The sequence below is a fragment of the Giraffa tippelskirchi genome, chromosome 5, assembly GCF_054371585.1.
Source record: "Giraffa tippelskirchi isolate mGirTip1 chromosome 5, T2T-mGirTip1v1.2.pri, whole genome shotgun sequence".
Taxonomy (NCBI): Eukaryota; Metazoa; Chordata; class Mammalia; order Artiodactyla; family Giraffidae; genus Giraffa; species Giraffa tippelskirchi.
The window spans coordinates 74,002,471-74,017,448 of NC_137279.1; the positions used below are offsets into that span (position 1 = coordinate 74,002,471).

General features: G+C 52.9%; 1 protein-coding gene across 3 annotated transcripts in view; it reads right to left on the reverse strand.

The window, feature by feature from the left end:
- RASSF5 (Ras association domain family member 5) overlaps positions 1-14,978 on the reverse strand; it is a 73,136-nt gene that overhangs the window by 23,882 nt on the left and 34,276 nt on the right. The window contains exon 1 of one of the 3 annotated variants that reach the window (XM_081493276.1): positions 7,068-7,561. The exons of the other annotated variants lie outside the window; for them this stretch is intronic. Coding sequence (XP_081349402.1) covers positions 7,068-7,187 — 120 coding nt within the window. The 5' untranslated portion in view covers positions 7,188-7,561. Of the gene's footprint in view, positions 1-7,067; positions 7,562-14,978 lie in introns of those variants that run through there. 3 annotated transcript variants of the gene reach the window in all.

Sequence of the window (14,978 nt, forward strand, 5' to 3'; positions counted from 1 at the left end):
GGAAACTGGTTGGGTGACCTCCTGGAGCATCCTGGGAAGAGTTGACAAGCCCCCAACTAAGTAGGGCAGGGTGGGGGACAGAAAGGATAGACCACATCATGGAGGCAGAAGCCACAGTGACAGACTGGATGGAAGGTGTGAGAGGGGAGATCCTTCAGGTGCCAAAGGTGGGGGGCTAGGAGGACAAGGCAGAGACAGGGAGGGAGATTAATCATGGGTGAAGCTACGAGCTGGTTCTGGACACATTAAATTTTAGGCATCTGAGGGGCATGAGAGACCTCCGACAGGCTACAGAAAACTTTATTCTACAGCTAAGAAGAGAAGTGAGATGGGGGATGTAGTCTGGGGAGCTGCACATAAAGCTGGGGTGGGGTGGGAGAGGAGAAGAGATGGGAACCAGAACAGAACCACGGACAGACGCCGCTGGCTCAGCGAGTCCAACCTGCAGCGTTCTGCCTCTACCTCCTGGTTCTGCAATTAAATGCCCCTGGTTCCTGGCAAATTGATCTGGTCCTCTTATCCCCAGAGAATATGCCTTGCCAGGACTGGGGTGCTATCTTATGGGTAGACCGAGCCATTCAGAAGAGGAAATGAGGTCCTGAACGAAGACAGGTCTCGGTCCTCCATACAGGAGGATCCCAGAGCTGAAAAGCACACAGGTGTGGGTTACCTGGCGAGTCAAGATCAGCAGAGGGCTGGGAACACAGGCTGCTGGGCACCCAGGGTGAGCCTGATGGCGCCTCCCTGTCCAGCTCATGGCTTGGAACCTGGATCCAGCGTCCAGCCTGACGGTGTAAACTAAGAGCTGGGATTCAGGGTTGAGAGCTGTGTAAAATTTTCCTTTCTCCCAAAACAACGTGGGTGAATGGGTGTTACATGTGTGCTGAGCTGTAACTTTAGAGGAAAAAGCGGGCCAAGTCTGGATAAAGTCTAAACGTGTGAAGAGAAAGGGTTGAGTGGGAATGGAGGAATCTGGAACACAAAAGGGAGGATGTCTTGGGTGAGTCCCAGGTGGTCCTGGAGAAGGAGCTCGTGTCAACCATTCAGGCCCTTTTCCCAACCCCACCCTAGGGAAGTCCTTACAATTTAGAGCACTTAGCAGTCAGGATCTCTCTCTGCCAGTCCCATGAGAAACTGCTAAGAAGGCTCTGCTCCCATGCAAAGTGGGGAAGGACTCTCAGTTAAAGTAGAAAAGGACAGGCTCATGTGACACTCGTTGAAAGGACCAGATGAAGTGCCTGAGTCTGGAGGGTTGAAGTGTCTTGGCCACAGCCCCTCAGCTAAGAGCTGGAGTTGAGCTGAGAAGCCAGGACTTGGCTTACAGTTCTGTGTGGCTTCTGTTCCATCATGAACCAGTCATGATCACCAAGGACTATCCCCTCAACATCCCTGCCAGCATGCAGTGCTGAGAGTAATGCAGATTGCTTTGAGCAGGCACCCGGGGCTCTGGGTCCTCAGGGCTGTCTCTACTTAGCTGAGTGACCAGGAACAAAAAGTCTCCTGGGCTTCCAGCCTAGGAATCTGTCATAAATGCTCATCTTACATTCCAACTGGAGCCATCAATTACCAAATATTTCCTAAACAGGTGGTTCTCAGACTTTCTATGAGAGTCACCAAGGGAGATGTATTTTACAAAAGCAGATTTGAAGGTCCTACCTTCAAAGAGTCAGGAGCCAAGAAGTCTAGAGTGGGGCCCTTGACTGTCCATTATCAAAAAGCGATCCAAAGAGAGATTTCCGATGTCAGTGGCCAGGGTCAACCCGTGAGCACCACTGAAGGCTTCAGATGCTAACAGGAATCAGGGCAGTGCTGAGTAAGGAAAAGCACCTTTCCTCCAAAAGTTCCCAGTGTAGCTGGGGGAGATAGGGTCACCCACCCCAGGAACAGCACCTCCTCGGTGACAGACAGAGAGGTACAAAGTCAAAGAGACAAGGGTTGCAGCCCTTCACCAAGAGAGCAGAGCAGAGTTTCCCAAGGTGGTTGGGCAGAGGTGGGAGGAGGGATGCGTGGCAGAGACGGCTAAGTGTTCACCACAACCGGCCTCCTCGTCCACCTGGGCTCACAGCTGTATTTCATTTCTCAACCTCCCTGTGGTTAGGAGTGGCCACGTGACTGAGTTCTGGCCAATGGCCAGGGGCGTAGAACACACACACCACTTCCGGGCCTGACCCACAGACTCTCCCACGTGTCATCCTGAGTCCCACCTGCCAATGTAACTTTCCTTAAAGAGGGAAATAAGCGTCTGTTGTATCTGAGGACTGAAAATAATGGGGCTGTTTGTGACATGTCAGTCCACCCTGATTACATAGGATGCAAGAGAGACGGCGCAGCGATTAAACTTGACCAGCATTCAGCCAGCGCTGGCTTCTGTAAGCAGTGGCTGCTGCTGCGTAGCACCTGCAGGGGACGCGAGTCCTGATCTCACACGGCTTACCATCGTCATGGAGAAAAGCAATGCTGAGAAGGGCCAGAGCAGCAGCAGGCCGCTGGGCCCCACAGACTCCAGCCCCAGAGGGAGGGTATTGCAGGCCCTGCCAGCGTGGAGAGGTGAGTCGTGGGCTGGGCAGGCTTCCGAGAAAGCACATAAAACAGTAGAGATGGTCCAGCGGCGCTGAAGATTTTTATCTTTATTGTTCAAATTTGGAACTAACTTATTTTAGTGTCCTTTATTTCTCACGCCAAGAAGGTCAGGGGCAGGTATGGAGGCGGAGGCCTGGGTACGCCTGCTGCAGGCAGAGAGATAGGGATTTCCCTGACTGGTCAGGCTTGCATGACGTCCCTGGAACCATAGAGCCTTGTCCACGGAGGGGCCAAGCGGCCAGGCGAGAGGAGAGGAGGCAAGTGCAAAGATGGAACTGGGAGTGGCTTTGTCCTGTGACCTCTGGGACTGCGCCCCTTCCTCTTTGCATCTTCCTTAAATTTTTCAAAAATCAATGGTGTCAATGTAGACCAGGAAGGGCCCGGGGTGGGGAGGGGGGGGATGGGAATACATTCCAGCTGTGCTTAAGTATATACTATACTTTAACCACAGATAGAGCCCAACCTTCTGCCTCCGTAGCCACAAAGAAAACACACACGACAAAGATACAGCAAGCACTACCTAGGAGAGATGCTAAGAAGAACTTGTAAGATTCTGGGACTGATGACAGGGACCCCTGTTAGTACCAAGTGTAGAATGAACACTCGTGGGCCATACTGTGCCTTAGGAACAGAGGGGTGCAAGGACCCCGTACCCCTTTCCTAGCCTGAGGCTGTTTGGCTTCTTCCACTGTGTAGAAGGCTCTGAGTGGACAAGGACTGTCCCTGTCACCACTGAGTGATGAAGACCCAGAAAAGCTCCTGACAAGGTGTTCAAGAGACCCCACCCAGCCAGATGTTTGGTCTGCTGATGACCTCGTGCCTCTCTGGCTTCAGCCTCTCCATCTGTAAACAGTTGCTAGACTCGGGTCCTTCCAGCTCGGACATTCTGCAAGCAGGAGGCTTTCTGTGTCCCCAAAGCATTCACCCCAGTGGTCTGGGTGGTGCCTGGGGTCCCAGAGCCTGCGGAACATGCAGAGAAAACTCAGCGTGTCCGTGTCCCTGCTCAGAGTTCAGAGCCCGGAACTGCCGCCCCTGCAGGCACCTGGGGAACTGAGGGGAGTGAAGCTCACCTCCCTTCTAGGGTCACATCCCAGACAGGAAGACAGGAGTAGCTGGCAGGGACGGTCAGAGATCACAGGCACCAGGCCCACAAATCACCAAACCCTGCCTTCTGTGGGCCTAAAGCAGAAAAACCTCCGGGCTGGGAGATGAGAAATACAGGTTCCAACCCTGGGGGTCCGTGAGGAACTTGCTGGGTGGCCTCGAATGACTCCTACCCTGACGCCAATGTCTTGAACCAGGTGACCGTATGGCCACCTTCTGGAGAGCTGCTTGGTCTGCACTTCTGAGCTCTCAGGTTGGGGTTCCCCCAAGCCACCGGGGGCTCCATTTGGAGACATGATCCAGGGCAAATGACCTAATCGTGCCCAGCAGCCAAGGGAGAAGTCCCTGCAGGGCACCACCTCCGCCCCCTGAAACAGACTGAAGACTGGGGCTCTGTGGCCGTCTCAGAGGAGGGCTGGGGCCCCGGAGCTGCTGCTTTCTGAACGGAGGGAACCAGCTGGGCCCAGGGCCTGGCCCCACTTCCTCTGGTGCTGCCGCTCCACCTTCAGGGCCTCCTGGCTGCGCATGGCCCCTCTCTCCCCCACGCTCCTGCCCCCCACTGAAAGGGCTGGACAGAGGTCTCGGGAGCTCCCTGGAGGCTGGGCCAGTGAAGGCTCCCAGGACCGCGGGAGGCTTCCCCTCGCTGTTCCGCTCCAGCCAGGCACACGACAGACTGGCAGATACAGGTTGCTCTGACAAGGCTATTTATAGACGCCGGCTCAGGCCTTTCCCGAATGAGGGCCTCAGTCTCTCGGCGACCGGGAAACACATAAATGCCTTTCCTTGGAGACAGGAAGGAGAAATTCTCTTGGGAACTCAGACTGGGTAGGGAAAAAAGCAATGATAGGAGTCAGAATGGGGCCAGGATATGGCCGATCTCTTGGAAATCCTTTCTAGAGGTGGCTCCAAGGGAGAAGAGAGACCTGAAGTGTTTTAAAGCTGGAAAAGCATGTAGAAGGACAGGAGACTGAGATATGTGGATGAAGCATCCTGGTTCCTACGCCAGCGACGTGCACCCCTGCACAGCCAGTGGTGCCACCCAGTGTTTGCCCCCAAACGAGAGGCGGCCCTGCACCCCGTCTCCGTGGAGAGGGCTGTACAGATGGCAAGGCTGGTGCTGAGGAAGCTGTCTCCAACAGCAGTTCTGAATCTCAGTCAAGACTCCGCACACACTGTAGCTGGGCAGAGGCCAAGGACAAGAGGGGCCATGTCCATCTCTCTCTCTCTGAGGCATTATCCTTATCACCCTATGTGGGGTTCAATAAAATCCATTTCTCGGAAGGGATTCCCACCCTCTGAGGGCTTACAAACTTGCGAAAACGAGGTAGGGGGCTGTGCAGAGACCTCATGCCATGCAATGGATTCAAGAACCAGACAAAGCTGGAGTTACTGCGGTTGCAAAGAGAGAGGGGACGTAGGTACAAAGCTGAAAGTGTGTTTTCAAGAGTGATCCCTGGAAAGGGTTTTGGGGGAGAATGAGAGAAGGCTATTTGGGTCAAAAAACAAGTCACCTCCCCACGCCAGTATGAAAAAAAAGTGAAAGTGTTAGTTACTCAGTCATGTCCAACTCTTTGTGGCCCCATGGACTGTAGCCCGCCAGGCTCTTCTGTCCAAGGAATTCTCCAGGCAAGAACACTGGAGTGGGTTGCCATTTCCTTCTCCAGAGGATCTTTCCAACCCAGAGACTGAACCTCGGTCTCCCGCATTGTAGGCAGATTCTTTACCATCTGAGCCACCAGGGAAGCCCCTGCATATTTTATTGTAAAATATCCCTATTTCTCCCAAGAATCACCAGAAACAGATACCTTTTTTATCTGCCATGTGAAAGAAGCCTCAGCTCTGCCGTGCCCCTTCCTCTACCCAATCGCACAAAAAGCCCACCTTCTAGGGCCGAGGGATTACAGCCTGGCTGGCAGCAAGTGCAGCAGCTAAACTTTGTTCTAAAAACAGGAACCATTTCCTACCCAGCAGCAGCAAAACTCTCTAGGGCAATGGTTCTCAACCTCAGTTGCATCTCAGAAGTAACAGGTGAGCTTTTCAAAATCTTGATGCCCAGGCTTCACCCCAGACCAATGAAATCAGACTTCTGTGCTGTGGGACCCAAGAACCCATATTTTCTAAATCTCAGTAGGCAATTCCAGTGTGCAGCTAAGGCTGAGATCCACTGGCCTAAATAAAGACCCTAGACAGCTGGAGTGCCCTTAAATATGTATATGGGTGGGGGTGAGGGTAGAAGGGGGTATACACGTTGAGGCAAGAACCCCAGGGGAGAGCTGGACACTCTCCCTTAGCAGCCATGCTCTCCGCATGAGCCCTCCTGACCCCCTGCCCCAGTTTCTCAAAGGGGTGCCCCAGAGCACAGGCCTGTTGTAGTTGATTCTTCGAACACTAAAATGAAAACTTCTCTGCTGATTCTTGGGCGTCCTCTCACAGTGCATTTGTTTGATGGGCAGAACCTAGCAAATGTGGGGCCTACAGGCAAGATGAATTATTAACTACAGAGGCCCCAGAGTCAGATCTGGGGAAGTTTTTAGCTAATTTGACTCGATGTAGGACTGCTGAATTAATTATGAGCCTGCATACACCTATAAAATGTAACCACTCACTTCTGTCTACAAACAGGCCCATTTAGGCAAGGACCTGGCTTGCAGTCCTCTCATCTAGATAACAAAACAAATAAATAGAGCTCTGTCGCCACTGCCATGTAGCAGACACATGGCTGCAACGGGCAGAGTGCGGCCAGCGGACTCAGGTGAGCTGGATGTCTAGCATACACAGCTGCGTTAGGGGACACACGCAAACCCCTTTAGGTTACCCCTAGCTAGCTCAGGAAGTCAACATGGTAGCAGCACAATGACCTAGGAGAGAAGTTTTAGTTTGCTTCTAAAAACACCCTGGACTTCTGCAAAGTTGCTGGGCTGTGTTTTAAGATGGTTTCTGGCCATTTGCAATACGGAAGTCTCAACCTAGCAATGTTATCTTTAATGAGGGACAAGGGGCTGTCCACTTGCCACCTGGAGCTTCAGAGCTCGGATTTGGGGGAAGGTCACCCTTCCAGGCACAGGTGAGCATGTCACCCAACCAGGAGCCAAGCGCTGTCCCCAAATCCTAGAGAGCCATTTTGAAAAGGTCCGGGGACAGGAAATGCTGAAAAGAACATTAAAAAAAAAAAAAAAAAAAAGACCAGTGTTTGCCGGTGGTCCCCAAAGGGCTCCAGATCCAATCCGGGTCCGCTCAGTCAACAAGTTCAAGAGGGCCCGCAGGGCAACTGCCCACCCACTCCTGTAAGATGTTGACAGCCTGTCTGCCAGGAGCCAGGTTTCCCTTCTAGACCACAGAGCTTGCTTCCCCCCCATGAAAGCCTCTTGTATCATTACGTTTACCTTCGAAGGACGTTTGCTCTGCACATTTCTGAAGAAGGTGGTCTTGGCGGTGAAGAAGCAGTCCTCCAGTTCCTCCTCCAGGCTACAGTACCCACTGCTCATGCTGCTGTCCACCGTCATCTAGCCCGGAGCCCCGGCCGGAGGCTGCGAGGGCATCAGCTGGGGGCGCTCGGGGTGAGGCTCAGGGAGGCCGGGACCCTTCACCAGGCGGCCGCGGCGCGAGCTTCTAGCCCCGCCGGGGAGCGAGTCCGTTACCGGGCGGACCCGGCGCCGGCCGCCTCGCTTTTCACACTGGGGCCCGAAGGGCTCAGGCGGCGGGGTAACCTGTCTCCCGGAGGCGGTCAGACCTGGACGCCGCGCGACGCACCTCGCTCTGCAACTCACTGGGCATCTGCGCCTTCGCGCCCTCCGCGCTGGCGCCCCGCTCCACCCCGCGCCGAGCCCTTCTCGGCAGGGCCCCCACCTCCGCGCCGCTCCTGCCCCGCGCGCTGCGCAGAGGGGTTCGAAGCCACTTCCTCTCGCAAGGTTCCTCCAGGCCCCGGCGGTCGCCACGCCCCTCCGGGCCCTCCCGCCCCAGGCCTGCGCATCCCCACCCTGCCGCTGGACCACACTGGCAAGTGGACCCGGGGCATCCCCAGAGTCAGAGCAGGGATGCCGGGCGGGAATGAACTGGGATGGGACGAGGGAGAAAATGCCCTCTGTACTGTCTTCATCCTCCTGGTCGCAGCTCCTTCTCCTCCCCTAGAACGGCTGGGGTTCAGGAGTAGCAGGAGCTCCTAGGCCCACACCGTCGCGCCTCCCTTCCCCCCATCCTCTGCCTCCTCCACCCTCTCATTCCCCATTCCTGGGTGAAGGAGCCAGGCCCATCGGAGTGGTTAGAGAAGTGACTGCAGGGGAAGAAAATCAATATCTGGCCTGCTTGGAGAAGCAGCAATATTTTAACTCGGAAATGCCAGAAGAAACTGCAGGGCCCCCCCACCTCCAAGCATATGCAAATCAGATGCAAAGTTATAGCAATCTGCAGAGTAAGCAGGCCCTTCTACCCACCCCAGGAACTTGGCCCCAGGAAGCCTCAGGTTTCTAAAGGCGCCTGCAGACACCACCCAGGTTAGTAGTGCATTTAATTCCGGGCGGGGGGGGGGGGGGCGCGGGGTCTGGCCAAGAGGGGTCTTTGCCAGATGTTGTCATCCTCATCAAGGACAGCTCAATTACATTTCTCCATTAGGCTGGATGAAGGAACACCTTCCTCGGACTAGGGCTGAATCCTTCAAATTCACCTACAGCAGTTACTCTCTGTGCCTGGTGATTTACATGCAGTCTGTCATTTCCCAACAGCCTCGGGATAGAGATTATTATTCCCTTTTTACGGGTGAGGAAACCGAAGCTCAGAGTCACATTGGTAGGACAAGTGTGCTGGGACTCAGACCCGGGTCTTGGCAGTCCTAGGGCCTGTGCTCTTAGTGTGATGCCGTCTCTCAGAAGAGATGGGACTGATGCGTTGTGTGTGCTGTCTTTCAGCAGAGAGGGGCTTGGAGTCTCCGGAAAAGAAAACAAGCCTTAGAGCCTAGCAACCTCAGGGGCACCATGCTCGTGGAGTCTGATGGCCTGGGGGCCCTGGGGGCCCTGGAAACGCTCAGAGTGGCTGAGAGGGGTTATCAGGACTTTCTCCAAGTCTGTGTCTCCTGTAGTTCCAAAAAGCATCCTGTCTTGGGGCACAAGCTGGGTAAAGGGCTAGACTCAGCCCCCAGACTGCAAGCTGCCAGCTCCATTTTAAGCTCTGGCTACTTTTGCGAGGAACCCTCTTCCTCCCCCGTCTTAGTCAAATCCGTCAGTGCTCAGGATGGTTTCAACTGCAGCCCAATTTGGCTCCATCCTCCCACACAGTCTTTTTTCCAGAAGCCTGCGAGCGCCTGGCAGGCACGAACAGGAGCTAGCTGAGAGCCCATGCCGCGGCCCGCTGAGCTGCCCAGCTCTGGGACAGTTGATACCAGTAGCCGCCTGCCCTGGCCAGGAGATAACAAGTGGAGGGAACCAGGTGGGGAGGGGCTGGGGTGAGCTACCACGTGTTTCCAGGGATGAACTCACGTTAGTGAGGTTGAAAGTAGGTTTTGGAGCAATCTGCTCTTCAAATGAATATTTTAAAGACTGTTTTGTTGGGTGAGGCTTCCGTCATAACTCAGTTGGTAAAAGAATCCACCTGCAATGCAGGAAACCTGGGTTCGATCCCTGGGTTGGGAAGATCCCCTGGAGAAGGGAAAGACTACCCACTCCAGTATTCTGGCCTGGAGAATTCCACATATGGTATAGTCCATGGGGACACAACTGAGTGACTTTACTTTCACTTTGTTGGGGGGTGGTTTACCCCAGAGACTATGGTCCAGGGAAAGGAAGCTAGTTTTGGCCTCACCAGCACCTCCAGGGCCGATGTCAGGATGGTGAACACTACAGGGAGGGGGATTTGCATGACCCCTGGGCCATCAGCAACAGCCTGCCTGCTTTGTCTGGCCAGTGAAAGAACACGTTTCCTTATAAAAGGAGCCTCGTTGCTCAGTGGGAATTCAATATTTAAGGGAAAAATAGGCCCCAGATTCTCGGGCCACACTGTGTCCTTGGAGTACACACTGACCTCTGCAGAGCAACTGCAGCACTACACATTCAAAATGTACAATCTTAAAATACAGCTAATAACAAGCTTTTCAAAGTACCCCAGGAGTCAGTGTGAGACTCTCCTTGTGAGCAGCACACTAGATGCCAGATCCACTTAGGAAAAGGCCTGAGTGACACCATATTCTTTTAGGGTGTTGCTCCCTGCCAGTTCAAATATTATGAAAATTGACATCTGAATAGGTCTTTTCAAAGTCCCTTCACCTCATCAGTTGGGTTGCTCTGCAACCTTGATAGCAGGTTTTACTCCCACTTCACAGATGAGGAAACCGAGGGAAGCAATATGTTCCATCATAGGTCATGACATATTTTCAAAGCCTAGTTGGTGTCTGTATGTCTACCCTACTCCACCTGTCAATGAGTCTAGGCTTGGAAGGAAGCCAAGCAAAGCAGAGACGGTGCTGGCGAGGACCCTGGGACTCTTTGAAGCCAGCAAAGATCACATGTGATACAAGTTGGCCAGCCTCCAGGAGGAAAAATCCAGACTGAAGCTCCATAGTCCCAAAGGGAGGAAGACTGGATTCCTTTCAGTGCCCAGTGACCCTGTCTGCACCTCTTCCCCATGAATAATCAACAGTGGTGATAACCTGGCCGTGGGAGGGGAGAAGGCAGCAGGAAGAGCCTAGGAAACAGCCCTTCATGCTTCTGGAAGTGAACGTGCTAAGGATAGGAACTGACTGTTCTTGTTCCTGGTCCCAGAAAGAGGAGTCTGAACCTGAAGCTGCAGCATCCAGAGCCCCAGAGCAATGGCATCCCTGTTTGGGGGAGGGGGGTAGATTCAGAAAGCCCCACTGAAGTGGTGGATGGGTGACTTCTCTGTCTCAGAGCATCAGATGATGAAAGACATCATTTGAAACTTTCTTCCTCTCTCAGATGCCATCCTGACACGTGGCCAGATCCCTTGTCAAATCCACCCTGTGGGTCTGTGTTCCAGGAAAGCTGTGGTGCAAAAATGAAAGCCAGGGGGCTGGTATTCCAGGCCAGCTCCAACTCTAGCTTGCTATGGGAACTTCAGCAACTTTGAACCTCAGGTCTCCTCATCCAGGACCAATGGAGGGGTCCAGAGATCAGGTTTGGGGCCTCATGACCGACAAACATATTCAGAGGCCGAAAACCAGGTGAGGTGCCAACCCACCCCAGAAACCGTTTGGAGTGACTTTATTAGCTGCCTTGTGCAGATGCTGTCCTAGTAATTTTATGTGCTTCATTTCATTTAATCCCTACAGCAAACGGGAGAGGAGGCTACAGTTCAATATCTCTACAGAGTGGAAGAGGAGGTTCTGGCAGGTTGAGTATCCTGCACACAGTCAGACGTGCTAGTTCCTGGTGGAGTCAAATCAGCCCAGCTGGTCTAACTCCAGAGCCAGACCCTTAAATGCGCTGCACAAGTGCACACAGTGCATGCAGAACCTACCCCCTGACCGTCCGCAGAACAGTCACCCTGCCTGGCATTGGAGCCTGTCACAGACAAGTCAGGAGTCTGCCTATGACCCTGTCTTCCCTTTGGCTCACTGGGGTTTTCCAGAGTTCAGCCACTGACTGTGTTCTCCACCCAGCTCTGTGTTCACACTGTCCCTGGGAGCTGAGTCTAGGCCAATGGCATCAACCACACTTGACCTGTCTCATGATGCCCTGTCCCCCAGGTACTCTAGATGGATGCCTTCACCAGGTACCCAGCCCTCCCCACTATGGCCTCCCTCTCAACAGGTCCAAACGGAGCTGATTATTCAGGGTCTCACCTTCCCCCTGCTCCCCCTTCTTTAGAATTTCCTATCTGATAGATGCCATTAGCACAGATTACTGCAAAGCCTTCCAATAATTTCCTTTGTTCCCATCTCAACTCCTCCAAACTCCCCACTGTCTTGTTGCCAAAGTTACCCTTCTAGACTGAGATCTGATCAGGGTTAGTGTATCCTAAAATCTTCCCATTCAGATGTCAACTAATGATTATTGAGTAAGTATTGAGGATCAAGACATAGTATCAAGCTTATTCATTTATTCAACAAATAATTACTGAGCACTTTCTACATGGCAAGCACTAGACTGGGTGTTCCGAAGAACACATAGTCCCTGCTTTCTCCTAACAGTCAGTCTGAACAACATGAAATAAGATGTCATATTGAAGCTACCGAGCTCTCATATACTCCATTCTTGCACTTAATCCCCCAGACATGGAACAAGGGACTGGTTCAAAATTGGGAAAGGAGTACATCAAGGCTGTATATTGTCACAACCCCGTAAGAACGTATTTTAACAGATGAGTGAAATGAGACTCAGGATGGCTGATTTGCCCAAAGCCAAAGAGCAAATAAATAGTGGGATCAGATTTCAAACCCAGAGCCTCTGTGTCTGGCAATTTTCCACCACAGTTGTCCTGCCTCCAGTGACACCCCAGTGCCTACAACAATATCCTAAACTCCAGAGCAGGTCCTTCAGGGCCCTTCATAGCATGTGCCCAGACTACAGGTCGTACCCACCTCCAGCCACAATCAGGCATCCCTCCTTACAGGCACACACGGTCGCCTTGTGTTCCCAGCAGCCGCCCTCCCCTCTCGTGGTCTTGCTCTCGGTTTCCTCCGCCTGTCAGAGCCCTCCCGTGTCCACCCGCTTCCTGACGCACGTTCACCGCCCACGGCCACACCTCCCCCACCTTCCCAGCACCTCTCGGAAGCAGCCTTTCTCAGATGTCCTCTCTGGGGTGAATCTTACTGCCACCCCGTGTCCTGAGAGCAGCATTTGGCAGCATTAGACTGTGTGCACAGCACAGAGCTCAGCTTCCCCCGATGACTTCCTGTTGTGAGAGGTATGTGGCTAAACACCACTGAGGCTGACTCATCGAGAGTGAGTTTTCCGGGGCTTCTAGCCCTCTCCACGCTTCTCTTGCTGGGCTATCAGGTGGCCAGCTTTGCTAGGGCCCTGACACACACACCGAAGACAGGTAGATCAGCCCAGACTAAGAGGCGGAGGCCCTGGAGGGCTGTTGCTGGGTCTGAGGCAGGCCTGGGGAGTTGGCCTTCTAGCTGCCCCCCTTTAGGGAAACTAGAGAATCATAAAAGATGTTTCTGACCAACAATCCCATCCCTCATGTGATCTCTTCAGTCCTCCAGGAGCCAGGGCAATGTGGTCACAGATGTGAGATGTGTGAACAACTCTTGCACTACTACACTTAGAGAGGGTTGTTGCCTCCTTAGAGCCTCAGGACGAGCTGGCCCAGCCAGAGGTCATCTCAGGCACCTACTGATTCTAGGCCGGGAGGAGTGGGTGGGGCTGTGAGGGGCATAGAGCTACATCTCCAGTGCTTAAGCATTTCTAGAGAAGTAAGGGCTGGAGCTCTGGCTGTCCTTAGAGCCAGGATATCAAGCCTCCTGGTTGGGAAGCCATTACCCATTGTCTGATCAGAACTGAGCTCCCCTGGGCTGTCAGACAGGCCTTAGGGCAGCTCCTGTTAGAGGCAGCTGTTTAGTGGAGTGGAATCACTGACAGCTTTGGCCAGCACTTCTGGTTTCTAGAGCATGGAGGGAAATCTGTGGAGAGGGAGCAAGGTGCCTGGGGACTGGCCCCTTCCTTTGGCACCTGTGGATGGGCTGGCAACAAATGAGGTAAAATAGAATTGTAAAGTGTATTCAATTAATCCAAAAGAAGGAAGAAAAGGAAACAAAGAACAAATAGGGCGAATAGAAAACAAACAGCAAGATGATAGACTTCAAATCTAATTATATCAATAACCACATTAAATGCAAATGAACTAAATAACTCAAAGAGCAGAGATGATCCAATTGGATTAAGAAAAACAAGATTCAACTACTTGCTTTCTGTAAGACATGACCTTTAAATATAAAGACACAAACAGCCTAAAATAAAAGGATGGATTAAAAAATAACATGCTAATGGTAATCAAAAGAATGCTGCAGTGGCTATATCAACATCGGACAAAGTCGGTTTCAGAACAAAGAATACGGCCAAAGATAGAGAAGTTTATTTCATAATGAAAAGGGTCAATTAATCCAGTGACTGTAATAATGTTAAGTGTTTACGCACTGAATAATGGAGCTTCAAAGTACAAGATAGAATTGGAAGGAGAAGTAGCCAAATCTACAATTAGAGTTGGAGATTTCAACACCCCTCTCTCAATAATTGATAAAAGAAGCAGACAGAGCACATGGTGTGCCTCAACAAATGTTAGCTAACGTTGTTATCACAATTCAGCCTGATAAACCTTTAGAGCATTTCAGGGGACACCCAGGACCAGAATCCCTAGAGAGGTGTACACGCATCTATCGGGAATGCTCCTTAGGGAGCCCCAGCCTCTGCAGAGACAGACCGGGTCCCCGCGGCGCTTCCCTTCCGGCTCCGTGGCTCCCCCGTGTGGCGGCTCTGGGTTCGGCGTGTGGCGCCGGGCTGGGGGCGGGGGCATCCTCCTGAAGGGTTCGGAAAAGCGAGCCCTCGGCAGGGGCAGAGCAGGGCGACGGAGGTGCGGCTGCGGAGACAGGACAGGGCCGGGAGCCAGGAAACCCGGCAGTCCGGGCCAGCTGGGTCACTGCTCCGCGGTTGCAGGGGCCGCGGGAGGCGATTGCAGCGGGCGCCCTGCGAGGGCAGGACCGCGGGGGGCTGCAGGTGGGGCCGGGGGACACGCGGAGAAAGGCCGGGCTACCTGACTGGGAGGGCTGAAACGCCAGCCGGCCAGCCCCCGTCCCTTTGGTTAAGGCGGACAGGGTTTTATCAACAGAGCAGAGCAATAACAGGCCGCAAAGAAGGGGATAATCGTGTCTTGTAGCAAGAGTACCCGCCAAACCACAAAGCCATAGCGCCCTGGTTTTATGTCCAGGAGAAGAATGCATCTTTCTGGTATTGTGGAGAGTAGGCAGAGCCAGCCCATGAAGGGTTTGGTGTGCTAAGCTAGATTCAGACTGATTTTGAGGGTAATAGGAAGCTGCCGGAGGTTTCCATCATAGGGTGACATGATTTAAAAAAAAAATCCAATAAGGCTGTTGAAGGCTCCAGAGACGGCCCTGGAATGTTACCTGGTGACACCAACATGCTTTCACCTACATCTTCTTGCTGGAGCCACAGAACCACCATTGCTCAGAGGAGAAACCTGAGGCTCAGGGGAACTAAGAGGCTTGTGCCCGGTCACATGTCCAGAATGTCATCTGCACAGTCTGAATTAGAACCGAGCTCTCCTGTCATCCAGGCCAGGGGTCTTTCTTTTAAGAAAAAAGGTATTATCTTTTAGAAATATTACACTAG